Source organism: Doryrhamphus excisus, linkage group LG10, assembly GCF_037039965.1.
Source record: "Doryrhamphus excisus strain RoL-2023G ecotype Guam linkage group LG10, RoL_Dexc_Guam_v1.1, whole genome shotgun sequence".
Lineage (NCBI taxonomy): Eukaryota > Metazoa > Chordata > Actinopteri > Syngnathiformes > Syngnathidae > Doryrhamphus > Doryrhamphus excisus.
In genome coordinates this window covers 17,705,658-17,728,060 of record NC_136366.1, presented here as the reverse complement: position 1 = coordinate 17,728,060, position 22,403 = coordinate 17,705,658, and the positions used below count along the sequence as shown (strand labels likewise).

Genomic DNA, 22,403 nt, shown 5'->3' with positions numbered 1-22,403 from the left:
TTTTCAGTGCCATTAGCTGACCAAAAGAAGCATCTGCACCATGCAGTGGACCAAATGAGACGTGTTAGTGCCATCTAGTGGACAGAAATTGTGTGATAATGACTTTGCCAACAGTGGAGAGGCATGTCAGTACCTTCTCAAAATAAAAAGTATGAGTGCAGTCTAATGGGCCGAACAGAGATAAATGTGCCATCGAGTGGATTGAATCCAGCATGGCAGCTGTCATGTAGTGTATGCCAAATGACAGCAGTTAGTGCCATCTAGTGGATAGAAAGAGGTATGTTACTACTAATAATAAGAATTTCAAAGTTTTAGGGGTTTTATTTCTTACAGTACACTAACGTTCCATTAGCCGTTACACAGCCGTTCGTTCGATGCACTTTCCACCTGAGCGACGTTAAGTACACTTAACGACAAATATGTAAAACTGTATCGGAAGTTAAAACTGGGACGTTATTTAACAGAACAATTTTTCAAATCACACCGACCTTTCGAGTGATATAGCTGAATTAAGTTCGGTGAACCGTCAGAAATTAAAACGGTCTATTTTTTTTTACTTCTGTCACTCACGAGCCACACAAAAGTGATTTCAGCAGGTTATCCGTTGCTAGCAAGCAACCCGCCACTTGACTTCCAGAGGCCCTGTAAACCTGACCAATCATAGCGCAGAAGTGGGACCACGTTGTACCAAGCGGACCAATCGCAGCAGGGCAAGGGGATCAGGACAAGTAAATGTCTACATTGATCAAATATTAGCAATTACATTCATAGCATTGCATGACAACTGCTACATTTTGTTTTAACACTTCTTAAAACCACCTTCTTTTTTAGTTCTTCGTGATTTTAAATCAATTCATATCAATTCATAATTTATCATTAAAATTGTGCCGCCTGTAGTTTTAATGAATTATTTAATATAGAAATATTTTTAAAAGAAATTCCCATGAATATATGGGTTATTTCTCCTCTATAATGCTATTAGATAATGTCAAAGTTTAAACATGTACACAAACAACCATTTGATTGATAGATAACTAGATAATAATTCAAATAATTATAGTCATAATTTTTTATTTTTTATTTTTTATTTTTCTTACAGGGTATAGAAATGGATGAATGGATGGATGGATGGCAGCAACTGAACAGTTTACGTCGTCTGCTGCGATTGGTCCCCTTGATCCCACGTGAGACTTTTCACCTGGCCCTGATTGGTCAGGTTTATCGGGCCTCCAGAGATCAAGTTTACTGTGCTTGAAATATCAGGAGGGTAAACACCCAAGGGATCTGACAGCATCACGAACAACCTGCTTGAAGATTGATTTGTTTTGTCTGGATTTTTAGTGAAAAAATACATCGACAGGATACTTTCTAACGTCGTTGAACTGCATCATTGCGATGGTAAGTGCGATTTTCTAATTGTCTAATTGCATAAAGTTCCAGTTGTAACACAGTTTTGTGTATTTATTGTAAAAATATAAAGATAAAATAACGTCAATCGGATGGAAAGTACATCGAACGAACAATTAATAAATAATTTTCATCTAACGGCTAACGGAACGTTGAGCTGCATCATTGGACAGGTACGCTGGAAAAAATAAAACGCACGGCTTAAAAGAAATACATCGTAAAACAATTTGCTGATATTAGATGTTCTGCTTTGTTGGTTAGTTTTGTTAATTTTTACAGGCTGGTAACGTGTGATTTGTGTGTAGTAACGTGTTCATTATAATATGAAATATAACGACTAACTTGCACTTGTTTACTTACACGTTGACTTCGAGAATGAAAATAATATTTTGTTGTTTATTGTCTTGTTTGCAGGTGAACATGTTCAATTACAGGCAAATGGCAAACAATTTGGTTTCAGCATCTCTTGAGGCGCTGATCCAACACATGGATTACTACCCTGATGTGAGTTCCATCTTTCTGTCAATGCACTTGTCAGCCTCACTTGTCCTCACCATCCCCTTCTGTGTCCTTCACATCATTAGAAGCCGTACGCCTTCAACTTCCTGTTGACTTCACGTCTCTTCCTGCAGCCCTATGATCTAATGACACGAGTTTGCCACTTGTGTTTGGAGCAGGGCTCTGGAGATGACCTGCTAGATCAGGTCTGTAGATTACAACTGACAACAAGTTGTAATAACTGACAAGGTATTTATGCTTACATTTGATGTTTCTTCAGATACGTCTCTACGAAGAGGCGAAGAAGCTGGTGCAGCTGATGACTGAGTGGACTGAGGCCTTTCCACACGACTTCAGCGATGAGCGGATGATGCGTTCTCTCAGAGATATAACACATCATGTAGCTGGCGTGGACGAGGTTAGTGTCACATTTCCTCCGTACATCAAACACGAGATCAGTGTTTCTCCACCTTTCCTGAGCCACCTTTTTTGGGGGGGGGGAATCTTGCGGCACATCACTAACCGAAAATGTTACAAAATGTCGCCATGACCTCTCACGTGCATCACTAGTCTATTGTAGGAACGATGCAATCAGCTTCGTGTTCCCACACGGACGAATATTACATTGCTCGGGCAGTCGTTACACCACGGACACTAGACAATTACATAATATTTGCAGAAAATTATGAATAAATGTTAATTTCATAAAAAAAGTGATAATTCCTCACGGCACACTAGTGCACCACGGCACAGTGGTTGAAAATTACCACACTAGATGACACTAACTATATTATATACTATATTATAGAGCTGTAAATCCCCATTCAATTCCATTGGACTGCACTGATGCTACTTTTTGTTCTGTCCACTAGAGGACGCTAAACTCATTTGTTCACTAGATGGTGCATATGCGACTTTTGGTCAGCTAATGGCACTGACACACAGTTCACTCGTCATCACTTTCTATTCATATGATATATTTTTTCCCTTTCTTTTTGTCACTAGTACTCACTACGAGACATACAGCAGGCGACTGACCGTCTTATGAAACGCAAGTCAACATTCGCTGTGCTAAACTCCATGCTAGCCGAGCATCCTGCCTCACCGGAACCGGAGGAAAGAAGCGGCATACTGAGCATGTGCGATGACCCCATCATCTTCGCCCAGCAGCTCACACACATTGAAATAGTAAGCACTTACTTGGGACTCCATAGTATGATATTGTACACTAACCACACCTTTAGTCATATAGTAAATATGTGGTTGTGGGGTACAAATACAACTTTGAAAGATTTTTCTTCATCACCATTTAACTTTTATTGCTGATTCTTTTTCTTCCAGGACAGGATGAGTTTGATCGGGCCGGAGGAGTTCACCCAATCATTTGCAGTGAAGAACCCTCAGGTAGATGTGCAGTGACAGTTATTATGTCTGTGTGTGTCTGGACTTAAAACATTACATGACCAATTTTCCCTACTTACTGACTTACAGGTGTTTGTGTGTTGGTCTTTTTTGTCTCTCATGTGCATGTTTTCAGTGTCAGGGCAGCAACCTTGAGGCTTATGTGAGGTGGTTCAACAGACTGAGCTCCCTTGTGGCTACTGAGATCTGTATGGTATGTTCACTGGTGTTTGCATTTAGTCAGCTTGTAAAGATTTCATGGCGCTCCATACGGGTTGTTTAGGAGTCTGTGACTTATTCGTGTTCTGGCATTGCAGCCGACCAAGAAGAAACACAGAGATGGAGTGGTCAAGTTCTTCATCGATGTGGCTCAGCAGTGTTTGGATATTGGAAACTTCAACTCCCTAATGGCCATCATTGGTGAGTATTTTTTTACCATGAACTCTGCTGCCTTTTGTTCCAGCTTTTGAGTTTTTCTTTTTTCTTTTTCTAGACCTGATAGTGAAGTATTGTTGTCTTACAAAAAAAGCACAGATGGACTCTTTTTGTGTGTGTCACTAAATCTGTGATTCTACCTTTCAGCGGGGATGAACATGAACTGTATTTCCAAGCTGAAAAAGACCTGGAATAAAGACAACACTCACAGGTTTAAAACCTTAGAGGTGAGAAAAATCACATGACCAAATACTAAATACCATCATGGAGGACACAGTACACTATCATTGCCTTATTCTTGGTTGTCTCAGAACCTGATGGACCCATCCTATAACTTCAAGAACTATCGCACTGCGCTCCATGACGCCACTGAGATGTCCAACACTGCTGACAGCACCCAGGAGAAGATTGTCATTCCTTTCTTCTGTCTTCTCATGAAGGACATCTTCTTCCTGGATGAAAGCTGTGCTAGCAGGCTTCCTAATGGACACATCAACCTCGAGGTTGGTACACAATTAAACACATACCTCAGTTTTCATCATTAATCTGTACTTTAACCAAATAAACCACACAAATGTAATAAATAAAATATGGATGAGTATAGTGTATGTAAGTGTAGGTAGCTATGATTAGATTTGACTCAAATGTGTTTTCTTTTTTTTCAGAAACTGGAGGATATTACAAAGCCGATCAGCCAGTTTCTGCTCTGGCGTCAGGCCATATGCCCATTCCACAGAGATGAGACAATCCTTCAGTTTCTCATCACCATGCCGATCATCACCGAAGACGGTAAATCAACCCGCTGTTATATCTTGTCTTGTTTTATACTTTATCATGTACATTATATGGATAAAAATGACTGCATGTGGATTAGGGATGAATGTATCATTTTTTTATGAGACAATTAGTTAAAGTTATGTGTGGTGTTTTGTTTCTGCAGAGCTCCATCTGATCTCTGAAGGCATCGTGAAGGACAGCCGTCCATCTTTTTGGGGGTTCCTCACACAAAAATTAAAAAAAAAGAAAAAACAATAAACCATTCAAAACCATTCTTATATTCCTTTCTTTCTCTGAAGATCCTCTGTCCCATCAGTCCAGCATCATTCAGGATGCTCACTCACTTTTGTTCTGCTCAGCCATTGGGGCAGATAATTTTATTCATCTAAATGCTTTGGGGATGAGACTCTGAGGCCATGGTTTCAGTCCAAAAGGTCTTACTCAAACCAAAACGGATGCTAACCAAATAGATTTTTTCTCATAAGAAATCATTCATTCATTCATTCATTTTTTACCGCTTATCCTCACCAGGGTGCTGGAGCCTATCCCAGCTGTCTTCGGGCGAGAGGCGGGGTACACCCTGGACTGGTCACCAACCAATCACAGGGCACATATAGACAAACAACCATTCACACTCACATTCATACCTATGGACAATTTGGAGTGGCCAATTAACCTAGCATGTTTTTGGAATGTGGGAGGAAACCGGAGTACCCGGAGAAAACCCACGCATGCACGGGGAGAACATGCAAACTCCACACAGAGATGGCCGAGGGTGGAGTTGAACTCGGGTCTCCTAGCTGTGAGGTGCTAACCATTTGTCCGCCGTGCAACATTATTAGAACCCTCTAAATATTAAATAACACCCATATAATCACCTTTACATTTGTATTATCCAATATAGTAGCCATATAAACATGATAACAAACATGTTAGCAGTTCCTCATTCATTTTTTTTTTATTTATCGTACTCAACATGAAATTCCACTCTAAATACGCTCTGCAATATGACTCTTGAATATATGTCCATTGGGGGGCATGACAGAAAATAACATAGTAGCATTGATTTAGGGCAAGAATACATACAATTTGCTTAAACAGACATTTTGTATTTACTAATAGGTCGTATTCAACCATAAAACAGCGATCATTTAGTCATTATTTTTTGAAAAATCGTGATTACAGAGAGGGAGCGCTATTCCAACCACAATATAATAAAAGATGACTATTATTGTTTGTATTTCGTGATGCTCTTTACCTCACCTGCTTCCCCTGACCTCACATCAACGGGATAGAAAGAATGAGAAAAAACTAGAAGAGAGATTCTACTAAAAGTCATTCTACTAATGTTCCTAATGGAGCTGTGCTAACAGTCGCATGGTTGCAAAAATTGAAGTCCATTTGTGGCTCTACCCGTTCTCATTAGGTAGTTCCTCCCATAGTTCACAGACTTCAAGTCAAGACAACGCCCCATAAAAGTAATACTTACAGTAGTCAAGACAAGGCCTCATAAAGTCATACTTAGTCGTTAGTTTAGTCCATATTCATGTCTTCATGTCCAACGATATTAAGTCTACTCCAACGTAACGCCAACCATGAAATTAATCTCATCATTCCATTCATAGCCATACATCTCCTGGATCATGTGAACACCTGGGAGAGTGAAACCTTATTATGCCATTATTGAATGGACCGAGCCATGATATCAGTGCAGTAGGAGTATAATATAGAATCCATCCATCCATCTTGTAGAAGATAAGTATTTTCTATTCGTATTTTATTTTAAAAGCTTTCAATTTAGTTCTTGTAGACCTGCTCAGTAACAACACTGATGTCTGTGTCAGTACTCTGGTTCCTCTGCTGTGATCTTGTTTATCGGGAGTTCACCTGCATTAGGTATTGGTATTGCATCAGATATTGCAGTAACCTAAACAGAGAGAGAAAAAGAGAGAGAGAAGTGGGGGGCGGGGCCAACACAAATACAGTAAAGTCTTGTTATATCGATTGTCGGGAGTCGGAAAAAATATCGATATAACCGGACTGTCGATATATCCGATCCTGCGCCGAACTGCATTAAAAGTGGGCAATAATGCACTCGACATTGTTCTATAGTATAGAACAATGTCGAGCAGCTTAAATCAATCTTTGCTTAAGGATTTCAATACCAAAAAAGAACACGGCGAACGGCTGCTTCCAGTCAACTTTATTTTTCACACTTCCACCACCAGAGCGCAGCACACACACCGATTCCCGCACTTCCTGGTTCACAGGTCATGCTCAACCCGCCCCACATAGCTGGCCAAACACGTGCCTGCAACAGAAGAACCAACTGCGTTCGTGGTTTCTCTCGTGTGTATAGAACAGGGGTGGGCAAACTACGGCCCGGGGGCCACATCCGGCCCGCCAAGTGTTTGAATACGGCCCACCCAATCTTTCCAAAGTATTTCATTTAAACTCAACATACAACCTGGCATCATGGCCTGAGCCAACCTTTTGATGGTTTTATCAATTTTGTTTTTTGACATGGTCTGTTGTTTACAAAGTGCTCCTGAAAAAGGGACACAAGCACATAATAATAATAATAGTAATATTATTAGATTATTATGATTATTATAATTATTATATTAATGCTAATTATTATATTAATTATATATAATATTATTGTTATATTTGCATATTTTACATAATAATCATATAATAATTATTGTTTTAATTTTATTGTAATTATTATAATATTTTATTATTTTTAAAATATTTATATATAAATATAAAATAATAAATAATAATAGCAGATTGCATGACAATTTTACAGATACAATAATACCAGGTGGACTGTTACGTGTAAAATATATAGTCTGCCGCCCCCCGTAAATTTTGTCATATCAATGCGGCCCACGCGTCAAAAAGTTTGCCCACCCCTGGTATAGAATCTATACACACGAGAGAAACCACGAACGCCAGCATGTACATATGAAAAACAGTGATTATTGCAAGCGATAAAAAGATACCTGAATACAACACAATTAAATACATGTATTTGTACGCTTGTGTCTTCGTTGGAATAGGTGTGTATGCTATGTCAGTTGGTTCTTCTGTTGCAGGCATGTTTGGCCAGCTATGTGGGACGGGTTGAGCATGACCTGTGAACCAGGAAGTGCGGGAATCGGTGTGTGTGCTGTGCTCTGGTGGTGGAAGTGTGAAAAATAAAGTTGACTGGAAGCAGCCGTTCGCCGTGTTCTTTTTTGGTATTGAAATCCTTAAGCAAAGATTGATTTAAGCTGCTTTTGTATCGATATAAGCAGACCAAATTGGCTGTCGGGAGATGAAAAGGGCATCGTAGTAACCGGATTATCATAATAACCGGGTATCGTACTAACGGAACTAATTATATCATAAAAGACTAGAAATTTGCCGGGAAATGAAAATAGTATCGTAATAAGCAGTACTTCGATATAACCGATATCGATATAACGAGACTTTACTGTACCACAAACAGGTTTTGATCTGTCACAGAAACATCTGACTGCAGATATCAGGCACCACTAAGACACCCGGCAGAATTTCCAACAAAGTAAGTACATTTAATTCATATAATAGTGATACATACATATGGAGTTTATTATTCTTCCTACTATGGTAACCTTCCACAGCCCAAAACATGCATTTTATGGAATGAATGTCAGTATGTGTGGTAGTTTTTAACTGTCGGACCACAGAGAACAAATACTTGCAAATAAGACTCAAGAACTCAAGATGTAGAGTCTTCATTACTTAAAAAAATTTAGATAAATTTAGAGTGATGCATGGTGTCTTGAAAAAAATAAAGTACTAAAGTACTAAAAACTGCTCAAAGAACTGCCGGCAACCACAACAGCCAACATTTATTGGTGCCTTCTGACTCGGACTTCGTCACCGAGCAGTGTGGTGTCAGTCTATGAGACGTGGAAACCATGGATCCTGTCCAAGGCCACGTATATGCCTCCCACCACCCCGTTACATTGCACATAGTTTTACAACACACAACAGGATATGACATATCAGGAAGGTATGGAGTAGTGGTTAAATTCTTCTCGTCTTTTCGCAGGTCCTGAGGGGGTGGCGGCCAGCGTCTATTTTGTTAAGTTGGAACAGGCCTGGTACAAAGGCACCCCTGATTCGGCGCCACACATCTCTTTGGCTGTGGCCCCAGGACATGAACAACGGTCCTCGGGTCCCATGGTGAAACGGTTGTTGGCAGCTAAAGACTGGACGCCGCTCCCTGAGGTACCGCAGGTACAACACTCTCCCTCGGAGTCGGCGTATGGTGTGGTGTGCCAATGCACAGACGTGTCCGTTGTTCTACATCGCTTGATTGACAGGTACGAGCTAAAAACACTGACAGATCACGAACTCTCCGGACCCATGTGGGACACCATCCCGGAGGGGGCGTGGTCCAACGGTCCATTTGACGTAGGTTTTTGTGCTTTCACCTATCATGGCCAACGGTTCCAGTACACCCGCATGCCCCAAGGTTTCAAGAACAACCCTGGTTTGTACAATCATCATTTGCGCCAGGTGTTGTCAGTTTTGCAGCTTCCAGATGGATGGACGATCTCCTCCTCGCCACTGACTCTGCTGATTGTTGTTTGCAGGCCACAGAAGCCGTGCTGCTGTGCCTGTACGAATTGGGTTTCAAAGTCTCACGCAAAAAGCTACAATGCTGGAGGAAAACTGTCACCTTTCTGGGTCGTGTTCTCTCAGCTGCTGGCTACGCCATGTCGGACGCCCATCGTGCGTCCATCCTCAGGCATCCCAAGCCTTCCACGGTGGGTGAAATGCTGTCCTTTTTGGGACTGTGTGGTTACAGTCGACAGTACATCCCCTGCTACGCGGAACGCACTGCACCCTTGCGCGCGTTAGTGCGTGCCAAGGGCTCTAAGCATGCCAACGCCAGGCTGGACTGGGACTCGGGGACTTCACTAGCCTTCGTGCTAGCCACTAGCCACTAGTTCAGTCGTTGGCCTCTGCTTTGGCTTTGCAGACAACCGTTGTGTACTCGTTACACCGCGGGGGTCGCGACTCTCATCCAAAAGACCACCCTGCCCTGCAGGATGTCTCATCTCTTAGGTCACCTCGGCGATATCCCGAGCCCTGGGGGCTCCTCCTCCCCAACCAACAACTGAGGCGATTTCTGGATTAACTAACGCACACACACACACACACACACACACACAACATACATGCAAGCGGCAAACTATATTACATGCCACTTAGGATAAGCTTCCTGGCTTTGTTTTGACATTTTTGTCATTAGCTATACTTCTTTATCTCACTCTGTGTTCTTTTTCGTCTGTAGGTGTGGTCGGAGGCCGAATAACTGCCACGGCGGTCCCAGACGGAATGATGTCCACCAGTGCTTCTAAACGTTACAAGAGAGAGTTCCAGACGAATATAAATTAGTCAATCAGATTGCGGCAGGTTTTGAGTCAATTATCCCTTGGATCACCGTTAATAAAAATGTTGATTGCATCAATTATGTGCATTACAATCTACAGCGCCTCTCCAATCAGACCGAAGAAGGCTTCAAGGCGGTAAGTGAACGGTTGCGGGCCACGTCTTTGATGTCCTTTCAAAATCGTATCGCTCTCAATATGTTATTGGCAGAAAAACATGGTGTGTGTGCAATGATTGGTACGGAATGTTGCACTTTCATCCCAAACATTACGGCACCGGGTGGTCGTTTGTCTCGTGCAATTGAAGGTCTCACAGCTTTGAATAATCGCATGAAATCATATGTCGGTGTGGACACCAGCCCGTGGGACTCGTTGATGAGCTACTTTGGTAAGGGGAAAGAGTTGGCCTCCGGCATTATTATTACTGTTGGAATAAAGCTGTATATATCATTTAATTACATTGCCTTATATTATCCAAGTTACTATTGCACACATAGAATACACATTTGTATAACTTATATCCAAGTTATTATTGCACACATATATCACACAGTTGTATGATTCATCTTACAGGCACACGATAACGGGATGTCCTTGAGGCACCCGGAACCAGGATGTCTCTTTGAACCATTCATTCCTGTTATCTGAAGAAATGCTTCAATGTTCTCAACCAATTTGTATTGCTCCCCCTCCCCTTAGGATGAGATTCATGTAATAGGGCATACCTAACTTTTAATAAAAGGATGGAGAGCAGAGACTGTTTCAGAGTTGGTTGGGGATTTGTTGCTGAACAGTCTCTGATCCACTCTCCTTGCAAGCCTATATCTCACGTCTTTGTGTCTTCTTTCACAGTTGGTGATAATGTTTTGGGTTTAACCCTAACATTAAATTGGTCCTTCGAGCCGGATTCCAATAGACCTGAGGATTCCAGCGTGGGAGTGAGATCCAGGCAAGTCTGTGGCCACAGCAATCAATACCCTTTCCGGGACTGGTTCCTCCCTCTCGGGCTGGGATCCGACGGTTGACGGAGATCCAGGATCACAGAGGCGTGAGTGAGTACATATTTCACTTAAAAAGGGAATGTGTGAAGTGAAATAAAATACCGGTATTCAAGGGGAGACGAGTTAGGCGATAAGGTATAAAACCCTGACAATTCTAGACTCTATCAGGTACAAAGTCCAGTAAAAGTCCGCGCGAAGGTAGACTCGCTCTGTTGATCGCTCTGTTGAAAGATACAGTTAAGTCTACGCGAGAGGGATAGACTCGCTCTGTTGAAAGATACAGTAAAATCTGTCAGGACGGCGGCGTCCTCTGGCATAAGGAAAACGCGTTAAAGGAGTGTGCATGACAGTGTGTACAGTGTGTATGAGAGTGTAAATGGGAGTAAGATAACCACTAGGTTTCGAACTCCATACCAAACAGTGAGATTGTAAGTGGTGACTTGTTGTGGATGCAAAGGCAAGAATTGTCCGCCCTCACCGGGGTAGAAGCTTGACAATTACCACAATAAGGCATTGATCACCACCTCACTACGAACATCCCCAACTATTTAGGACTCCCTAGGAGCACTCATCATAGTTGGGACCAAATTGTCAAAATGGGAAAAGGTCAAAGTAAACAACGTAAAAAGGTAATAGACAATTTAGAATGTAAGGATTGGACAGTGGTAGAGAAACAGGACGCAGAAGCAATAAAACCGCTACCATATTGGATAAAACAATATGATTTTAACGGCAAACTTTCTACGGCGGGAATAAAAGACTTACAGCAAAAAATCAGAAACAAAACAAACTGTAAGGAAAAACAAATGAACAAAGAAGGTATTCAGCATACTTACGTATGGATGAAAATAGCAGGACAGAGAGAGGCAGGTGAAAAAAGAGCAAGGCAGGCTAAAATAGATAAGAAGGAACAGGAGAGGCAGCAACAGGAGAGAGATAAAAAACAGGAACAAGAATGTAGGGAGCGAGATAAAACAACCACTTTGTTTCACAGAAAAGAAGATGATGAGTATGTAGGGCCGTACAGAGAAGCAAGAGAAATGTTGGACAGAAGGTCACCAAAAGAGGAAGATAATAAACCACCAGTTTATTCTCCTCCTAGTGCAGCTAGGTTACATCCTACTGCACCTACTGCACCAAACGTGCCTTATACTAGATCGCAGGGCAGTGTAGGTGATTGGACAAAGAAAATGGTAACTGGTAGAGAAAACATGTTCTCTTCAGGAACATATCGTCTACCAGAAGATGTACCTCCGCTAGAAGATCTTTGTCCCCTCATTGAATTACCAAACCCCAGAGCAGGTCAAAATGGTGAAGATTTGACAATTAGGGTTTTTAGGACCTGGACAAAAGATGACATCAAGAAGGCCCTTGAAGGGATACCCTCTCCCAAAGAGGACATAGCTGAATGTGTGACTCAAATGGAAAAAGGAAAAAGACAATCCTACCATCTGAATGGAACGGAAGTTCAACAGGTCTGGATGACCCTCTTGGGACCCGACTGGTTTCATGTAAAAGGGGGATACACTCCAGCTGATGACGATGGTAGACCATTTGCTCCACATTCTATGGCATTACGCCATCGACTAGAACCACTCATAGAAAGAGTGATTACTAGATTCCGCAAAAGGGCAAACTACACTGAGATAGGTAGATGCAAACAAAAACCAGACGAGTCTTTTGAGGATTATCGTACCAGATTAGAAAAGGTGTTCAAGGCAAATAGTGGGCTACCATATAGTGATGAGGAAGCGGGGCCCTACAAACAACAATTAAAAAATGCCTTACATGCAGGAGCAAGAACAGAAATTAGTCAGTGGGTGGCTAAACATTACATAACTTTACCATCGGGTAGCCTAGATGACTACATAACGCATGCTACTCATGCTGAAAAAGTGACTAAAAGTAAACAAAAAAAGGAAGTGCAGGACACCTTCCACGTGGGGGAAAGTGAGATATACTACCAAAAGAACGTGAACAGGGGAAGAAGGTGAAGAATTAACGATTAAGGTTTTTCGACTAAATTGGATGCTGTTGCTCGCGCAATGCCACATTGCGTTAGAGCGGTGGTTGCGGCTTCCTTGGCAGTGACATCAAGTGCGGATGTGGTTCTCTTTCACCCTTTAGTGTTGAAAGTACCACATGCTGTCTCCGCTTTGCTACTACAGACCAAGATGACATTTTTGTCGCCTGCGAGGCATTTATCATGCATGTCTATTCTGTTGTCACAACCCCATTTGACAATAGAAAGGTGCACAGCATTAAACCCAGCCACACTCATTCCAACTTGTGAGGATGGGGTGCCTCATGATTGTCAGGCGTTGGCTGAACAAACATCTAAAAGTAGGCCTGATCTGCAGGACACACCCTTGCTTGAGGGTCAGATTTTGTTTGTTGACGGGTCTTCCCGCAAGGATGACTTGGGGAAGACGAGGACAGGTTTTGCTGTGGTTACACGCGATACGGTTCTAAGGGCAGGTGCCTTGCCACAAAGTTTTTCTGCACAGGCAGCTGAGCTTACGGCTCTCACGGAAGCTTGTAAATTAATGAAGGATCAAAATGTCACAATTTACACTGATAGTCAGTACGCTTATGCTACTACCCATACATTTGCCCAATACTGGAGTAACAGGGGTATGGTTACATCTGTGGGGAAACCGGTTACTCATGCTAAACTGTTGACAGAATTATTACATGCCGTACACTTACCCAAAAAATTAGCTATATGCAAATGTGCTGCGCACACCTCAGGAACGGATGACATTTCTTTAGGGAATGCATTCGCTGATAAAATAGCTAAGCAAGCGGCCTTAGGGGAAGTCAAGGTTCTACAGGCTGAAGAAAAGGGTTTGAAACAGGAGGATCAGATTTGTTGTGACTTGCTTCGTGAAATGCAACAACAATCTCCTAAACAAGAGAGGGACATGTGGCTCAGGAAGGGAGCACAAATATTAGACGGAATATATTGTTGACCCGTTCATAAACCAATCCTACCTAAAAATTTGTTTAAATGGGCTGCTTTATTGAGTCATGGGAAGTCCCATGTCTCAACAGGGGGGATGGTGGGATTAGTAAATACCGTTTATACAACTTATGGATTTACTTCCTATTCAAAAAATTTTTGTAGAGCATGTTTAATTTGCGCTAAACACAATAGCCAAGGCAATATGAGACCAAAACGAGGACAGTTTCCAAAACCAGAATATCCATTCCAACACATACATATGGATTTCATAGAATTAAACCAAAGTGAGGGAAAGAAATACTGTCTAGTAATAATAGATTCATTTTCCAAATGGGTTGAAATATTTCCGACTAAACATCCTGATGCAATAACGGTAGCCAAAGCATTATGTAAAGAGATAATACCTAGATACGGCATACCAGAAAGAATATACAGCGATAACGGATCACATTTTGTAAATCAAATACTGGATAATATTGGGAAAGCATTCCATATAGATTTAAAACGACACTGTGCATATCACCCACAAAGTGCAGGTTTAGTTGAAAGAATGAATGGAACGATTAAAAATAGACTGAAAAAATGTATGGAAGAAACAAAAAGACCATGGACACAGTGTTTAGACTTGGTAAAATTACACATTAATATAACAAGTGTGACTGGATTAACGCCTTATGAAATGTTATTTGGTAGACCATACAGATTACCTTATTTTAAAAATGAATGGGAAACAAGCGATGATAGTAATCTAGCAGACTATATGAGAAAAGTACTGCATAATATTAAACGTGAAAATGAATCACTTATTGAAGACAACAAAACGTCCGTGTTTCCACAGGATGACCAACTGGTAGAACCAGGAGACTGGGTTCTGATTAAAAGCATCAAGAAGAAACATTGGCATTCACCAAAGTGGGAAGGCCCATATCAAGTGTTATTGACAACTCCAACAGCACTTAAAATAGCGGAAAGGGGTTCTTGGGTTCATTTAACTCATTGCAAAAAGGTTCTAAAGTATGACTAAATTAACTGTTCCTATCGTCAAATTCAGTGTAGGAATTACATTGTAGAACTCATCGTATAAAAAAAAAAAAAAAAGGCATAAAAAGATAATAAATAATAAATAAAAGGGCTTGTTGGAAGGGTTCTCAAGGTGCCTACCGTCTTGCAAGGTAAAGTCCGACTACAAAGGGGGCTGCACTTCTAGTGTGTAGTCGTCTCAAACCCGGTGAAGATTGTCCACAGCCTTGTAAGACTTTAGAGGCAACCAGGGAATACCTGAAGACATGGCTCAGGTTAAAACAAAAATAGGAGTAGCAGTAATATTGACGACGGCACTTGGACTAATTATCACGGGAATTAGCTTATTGCTACATGAACAGTTACAGATACATCGGCCTGGCAAACGATACTCTGAGTTAAACATAAAGCAAAACATCACCGACCCTGCCTGTGGTCAACACCGGCATGTCAGCCTACTCAGAGTGTGCATTCCACAAAATAAAACAACGGTAATCACCCTAACAGTTGCTCAATTACGTCACATGGGAGTGTATGCTACACCAGACAAGAGCCCTTGGTATATGATTAACGATAGAGAAGGGAGTTGGGAAACATTAGTGGCAGATCCTCAAGGTTATGACTGGTCATCATATACTACAACCGAGTATGCTAAATATCAAAGGCCACTTCTGTCACTTGTAGAAAAGAACAATGGCAAGACTTTAATCTTAACCGTAGATCTGAGTTCAGGACAACTTCTAAGCCCAATTCCGTCTAAAGATACTTCGTGTGTGGGGCTAGGCTGCTCCTGCTGGGAGTTCTTGTTATGCCAATGGAGAACAGGATACGACACATGTTACCCGATTCAATTATGTCAAACTTATACGGCTAAGCTAAAGAAGCCAGAACTTACTAAAGCAACAATTAGAGCAGGAGTTAAAGTAACAATGCTTCAAACTAATGATGACTGGTTCCAAGTTATTACTGGTGTGTCAGGCCAAAACAACAACTGGTTACTCATGGCGGAACAAGCTGCAAACACCACCGACCAGGACTGTGTGGTTTGCATGGGACCAAGACCACTACTACAAATAGTTCCTTCTGTCTTGAATAAAAGTTGTCTCTTACAGGTCATGGCCAAGACCAATCCTACAGGAAGTTGTGCCATGTTTGATAAAACATTCCCTCTTACAGGTCCAGAGAAGAAGAAACCACTGTTTTCTAATAAAGTTGCAAGGGGAAATTTCACGTGTATCAACAGGATTGGAACTGGTACAATATTGGGTTCATTAAGTGCTTCTCAGTGTTTTGAAACTGAAATTGTGGATGAATATTTTACACCCTTATCACGGAGTGACATATGGTGGTGGTGTGGAGAAAACACCATCTATGACAGACTACCCTACAATACCACAGGACTGTGTGCATCTGTCACCCTCATCTTGCCAGTAAGCATATACAAACTGACTGCTGAAGAACTTTTTGCTGGACTCTCCTCCGTCATTCCAAGCTCTTGGTATCGGACCAAGCGCTCAGCACCAGGATGGAGCGACAACGACCCAACATACATCGATGCCATAGGTGTTCCACGAGGTGTTCCTGATGATTACAAACTGGTTAATCAGATAGCAGCTGGGTGGGAATCTATTGTTCCTTGGATAACGATAAATAAAAATGTAGACAGGATCAACTACATCCACTACAATGTGCAGACGCTAGGAAATTATACTCAAGATGGTTTTCAAGCAATTCATGAGCAATTGTCAGCGACATCTTTGATGGCCTTCCAGAACCGCATTGCCCTTGACATGTTGCTGGCGGAGAAAGGACATGTCTGCGCCCTTTTTGGTGAGAAGTGTTGCACGTTCATTCCGAACAATACAGCAGCAAATGGCAGCCTCACCAGGGCTTTGGATGGGCTTCAGTCCCTAAACAAGAAGATGAAGGAGCATTCAGGTGTTGATACCTCTATGTGGTCTGGGTTCGCTGATTTCTTCAGTAAGTGGAAGCCACTTTTAATGACAATTGCATTGGCAGGGACAGTTTTTGTCAGCATTCTGGCAGTGTGTGGATGTATTTGTGTCCCCATTATTCGCAGGATTTGCACCCAGATGATATCTTCTGCTGTTACACCTATTCAGTTACACGTTCAGGAGCTTTACGCACTCATTCCACAACATGACGACGACGAGGACAGTGTTAACATTAATAAAGATAGTGTTGACTATGACAATGAAACATCTTTTAACATTCCTGATCTTTTTCCAGATCTAGGTGATTATGAGTGACACCCTTTTTCCTCTAGGTGTAACTTTTTCTCATGTGTTTATGATTTTATGATCGAAAATCCTTGTGAAGTGATCAATAAATGATGTTCTACGATGAGTAAATTGGATAAACAGGGGGGAAATGTTGGAATAAAGCTGTATATATCATTTAATTACATTGCCTTATATTATCCAAGTTACTATTGCACACATAGAATACACATTTGTATAACTTATATCCAAGTTATTATTGCACACATATATCACACAGTTGTATGATTCATCTTACAGGCACACGATAACGGGATGTCCTTGAGGCACCCGGAACCAGGATGTCTCTTTGAACCATTCATTCCTGTTATCTGAAGAAATGCTTCAATGTTCTCAACCAATTTGTATTGCTCCCCCTCCCCTTAGGATGAGATTCATGTAATAGGGCATACCTAACTTTTAATAAAAGGATGGAGAGCAGAGACTGTTTCAGAGTTGGTTGGGGATTTGTTGCTGAACAGTCTCTGATCCACTCTCCTTGCAAGCCTATATCTCACGTCTTTGTGTCTTCTTTCACAGTTGGTGATAATGTTTTGGGTTTAACCCTAACAATTACAGTTTTAGTGTTTCTTGTTTTGGCTGGTCTTTTCGTTTGTTCGTTGTCAGTTTGCTGTTGTCTCCCGTGTTCCAAGTGCCTTTTCCAGCTCATCCTGTCCAGGGTGATGGCGGCCGATGGGCAAGGTCAATACCAGTTGGCCCGCCTGCATCCACCGCTCCCACAGGGTGACCGGGTGCTTCTTCCCGAACTCTGATCCGGTATTTCACCTTGTGGCCTCTGTTGAGGCCATGAGGGGGATTGAAGGATTTCATATATGTTTGTCTCCTATTCTTTGTGTCTCATGTATGTTTGTCTCCTATTTTTTGTGTCTCATATATGTTTGTCTCCTATTCCTTGTGTCTCATATATGTTTGTCTCCTATTTTTTGTGTCTCATATATGTTTGTCTCCTATTTTTTGTGTCTCATATATGTTTGTCTCCTATTTTTTGTGTCTCATATATGTTTGTCTCCTATTTTTTGTGTCTCATATATGTTTGTCTCCTATTCTTTGTGTCTCATGTATGTTTGTCTCCTATTTTTTGTGTCTCATATATGTTTGTCTCCTATTCTTTGTGTCTCATATATGTTTGTCTCCTATTTTTTGTGTCTCATATATGTTTGTCTCCTATTTTTTGTGTCTCATATATGTTTGTCTCCTATTTTTTGTGTCTCATATATGTTTGTCTCCTATTTTTTGTGTCTCATATATGTTTGTCTCCTATTTTTTGTGTCTCACTCATATAACTATGCACTACATTTAATCAAGTAGAACCAAGCAGCCTTGGGCAAATCACAGGACACATAATCGCTTTCAAGCACATACAGTTCCGGAGCTCTCCTACACATCCACAATTTTGACTAACAACAGATAACGGGGGAGCATGACGTCGGCAGCCATGGCCTGTCGATAACGAAAGGAGGGGGGCCACCTGTGATGCGCCAGAGATCTACCGACATTTCTTAGCATAATAAAAGCCGGGCAGGGACAGTTAGCTGTACTCATTTGTTCTGACCTGTAAGTAAAGCCTACGTCTCTGCAGGTGTTAGGGGAAGACTTATGAGCCCGGAGCTCCGTGTAATCTGACTGGTCTGAGAGTAAACCATATAACTGACAAGTTTGTTGTCATCTCTTGCCTCCAACACGACACCCACAGGAATCACTGACCTAAGAACAGGTGGTCAAATTCCAACAGAACATAGATCGACCGGTAAATTGAGAGCTTTGTGTAGCGTGTACAATGCGCTATGACATTAACATTAGCTTTAAAAGAAAGAAAGATTATTGGAATTGGAATTGGAGGAAAAAATTAAACTCCTTGAAACCGCTTATGCAGATTCACAGGATGAGAATACTCTGAATAATCTTAGAAAATTTAAATTAGATTTAAAAGAAATTACTGATAAGAAAATTCTGTTCCAATTACAAAGACTACGTTTGGAGAAGTTTGAACATGCCAATAAATCTGGAAAATACTTAGCTAACCAACTAAAACTTAATAAAGAAAAAAACTCTATCTCCTCCATTAGAAACTCAGAAGGTAATATCACTCACCTTCCGGAGGAAATTAATTCAGTCTTTAGGGACTTTTATAAAAGACTATACACACCTCAGATTAACCTTTCTGTTCCAGACATTGAAACATTTCTTAGCACCATAGAATTACCAAAATTAGAAAAAAATCAGGTGACAACCCTGGACTTACCCATTTCTCTAACAGATCTTTATGATACGCTACAGCAAATGCCAAATAACAAGGCACCAGGACCGGACGGGTTCCCTGCCGGATTTTATAAAACATTCTGGTCATTGCTAGCCCCAGTATTTTTTTAAATGGTTCAGGAAATAAAAGAAAATGCACGCCTACCCCCATATATGAACTCTGCTACAATCAGTCTTTTGCTAAAATCAGAAAAGGACCCAACATTACCTTCCAGTTATCGTCCAATTTCACTTATTAATGTGGATCTTAAAATAATATGCAAAGTATTAGCTAGAAGACTGGAAAAAGTTACCCCTCATACAATACATCCCGATCAATCAGGATTTATCAAGGGGAGACACTCAGTTAGCAATGTACGCCGCTTAACCAATCTGATTGATCACTCTATCATCCATAATTTGGAAACCACAATCGTCTCACTAGACGCTGAAAAAGCATTTGACAGAGTTAACTGGAAATTTCTCTTTGTAACCCTACAGAAATTTGGCTTTGGAGAGTCATTTAGAACGTGGATCCAAATATTATATAGCACCCCAAAGGCCTCAAAGAATTCACTTTACAAAGAGGTACTAGGCAAGGTTGTCCACTCTCCCCCTCATTGTTTGCTATCTTCATTGAACCTCTTGCAGCTGCAATTCGACAACATGGAAATATTAAAGGGATCCACACAACGAATGTTCATCATAAGATAAGCCTTTATGCTGATGATGTGTTACTCTTCCTAAAAAACTCACACTCCTCACTTCACCAAGCTATCACACTCATCAATAACTTTAGCACCTTCTCGTACTACTCTATTAACTGGTCTAAATCCATAGTATTGCCCATTAATTTCGTTTTCCAGAGCACCCCCTCTATACCACTGCGTTCAGGGAATATCAGGTATTTGGGCATCAACATTTCCTCCAAGCTGTCAGACCTGATCAACTTGAATTATACCCCACTGTTGAAATCGATTGAGGATGATCTTGAACGTTGGAGAACTTTGCCGATCTCTCTTATGGGCAGAGTATCCACTGTGAAAATGATGATATTACCAAGGATCAATTATCTGTTCTCTATGATCCCAACCAAACCATCTATAACTTGGTTTAAGTCATTAGATTCATATATAAATAAATTTCTTTGGAAAAATAAGCCAGCACGAATAAGCCTAAAAACATTACAAAAATCTAAAGAATGTGGGGGCTTAGAACTGCCAAATTTCTCCAATTACTTCCTGGCAAATAGGCTACAGTATATCTTAAAATGGATAAAACCTAACCCCTTGGATCAGTTATGGCTAGACATTGAACAATCATTTAGCCAAGAAATCCCCGTCTTTAACTTACCTTTCATAAGTCAAATCCTTAGGAAACACGATTGTTTTAAAAGCATAAATATTAAAACCACTCTGACAGCTTGGTGGGAATTTTTAAAAATAACTAGGTCCTCGCTCACTCCTTGCCAGTACACTCCGATCTGGAATAACCCTGATATATTGCTTAAAAAAAACCTTGGATTTTACAACATGGCATGACAAGGGAATAAGTTGCTTGGAAAATATCATAAGGGGGGGAAAGTTTGTGTCATTCACTTACCTTGTTACACAGTATGGGTTAAGCCAGAATACATTTCTTGAATACTCACAAATTAAATCCATAATTAGAGCTAGGTTTCGTAACACATCTTGGGAAAGCTATCCCACCATTGACCAATTCTTAAACGTATCCGCTCCCCAAACATTATCCAAGTTGTACATTCTTTTGTCAAAGTGTGACAACACCGTTGGGGTTCCAGTCTCCAAATGGAACGTAGATTTATCTACAAGCTGTGACCCTGAGTTCTGGAAGCAAATATGCCTTAATTCGTCCCGTTTAATAAAAAATCCCAACCTACAGTTGGTTCAGTTCAAAACCATTCATAGAGTACACTACACAGGGCAGAGAATGTTTAAAATGGGTCTAACCGACTCTAACATCTGTGTACACTGCCCAGATCATGTAGTAGATGATTATTTACACTCCATGTGGGCATGTGCCCCCATTAGTAATTTCTGGCAAGCAGTGTGCGAAGACCTTTCTTTGGCACTTGGGACCTCTATTCCTTCCTCACCTGTATTATGCTTGTTGGGTGATCTTTCTACAGTCAACGTAGAAACAAATCACACACAACTCCTCATCACAGCGTTAAGCATTGCCAAGAAAAACATTCTTATCAATTGGAAATCCCAAAAAAAACTGAACACAGCCTTTTACAAAAATCTTTGGTTAGATCACATAGCAATTGAGAGAATGTCTGCTAAATCCAAAGAACAACTGTCAGAATTTCAATCTATATGGGCTCCAATAATTAATCTCTTAAACTAATCTCTTAATCTAATTCTCGAAGGGCTGAGTGTGCCTGTCTCTGCCCCTGGCGGTCCCGTTCCTCTGGCTTGGGGCATGGTCTTGGTCGCCGGGTTGCCCTGGCGTCTGGGGGGTGGGCGGGTGGGAGTCGTGTATCTCTGTCCCTTCCTGCTGGGCTGACCCCCTGGAGGTTCTGGTGGGGGTTGGTGGGGGGCTGTCCGGATCTGGGGATGGGGCGTGGGTGGGGTGGTGGTGGTCGTCCCGGGGGTGGTGCAGGCCGTCCCTCGGGGTAGTGGGTAGACGGGGAGCTGCATCCTGTGGGTGGTGGGCGCCTGCTGCTGCTGGGGGGGGCCTGTGTGTGTCCGGTGGCGCTGGTTCCTCCGCGACCTCCCTCGCCCCTGGGGGTGGGCCGGGTTTGCCCTGGGTGCTCTGGCTTGGCTACTGTGTGGGACCGTGGGGTGTGGGCATGGGAGGCTTTGGCCCTGCCCTTGGTGTGGGCACGGGTGGTTATACCCCGCTGCCCTTGCAGAGCCTTCCCCCTTAGGTACTTATATGGCTATATATGTGTGTGTGTAGGTAT

At 41.6% G+C, this 22,403-nt stretch overlaps 1 protein-coding gene and 1 long non-coding RNA gene across 2 annotated transcripts; both read left to right on the top strand.

Annotated features, from left to right (window-relative positions):
• Positions 1 to 1,845: 1,845 nt before the first annotated feature.
• Positions 1,846 to 8,966, top strand: LOC144901170 (ras-GEF domain-containing family member 1B-B-like). The gene is made up of 12 exons (XM_078794355.1): positions 1,846 to 1,911; positions 1,992 to 2,111; positions 2,186 to 2,323; positions 2,911 to 3,093; positions 3,247 to 3,309; positions 3,443 to 3,520; positions 3,624 to 3,726; positions 3,889 to 3,968; positions 4,053 to 4,244; positions 4,407 to 4,530; positions 8,603 to 8,781; positions 8,877 to 8,966. Exons 1-12 carry the CDS (start codon positions 1,846 to 1,848, stop codon positions 8,964 to 8,966), a joined length of 1,416 nt encoding a protein of 471 aa, XP_078650481.1.
• A 69-nt stretch (positions 8,967 to 9,035) lies between these two features.
• On the top strand, positions 9,036 to 10,030 carry LOC144901133 (uncharacterized). Its single transcript, XR_013629300.1, has 2 exons — positions 9,036 to 9,323; positions 9,854 to 10,030. It is a non-coding gene; the product is annotated as an uncharacterized LOC144901133 (long non-coding RNA).
• The last annotated feature ends 12,373 nt before the right edge of the window (positions 10,031 to 22,403 follow it).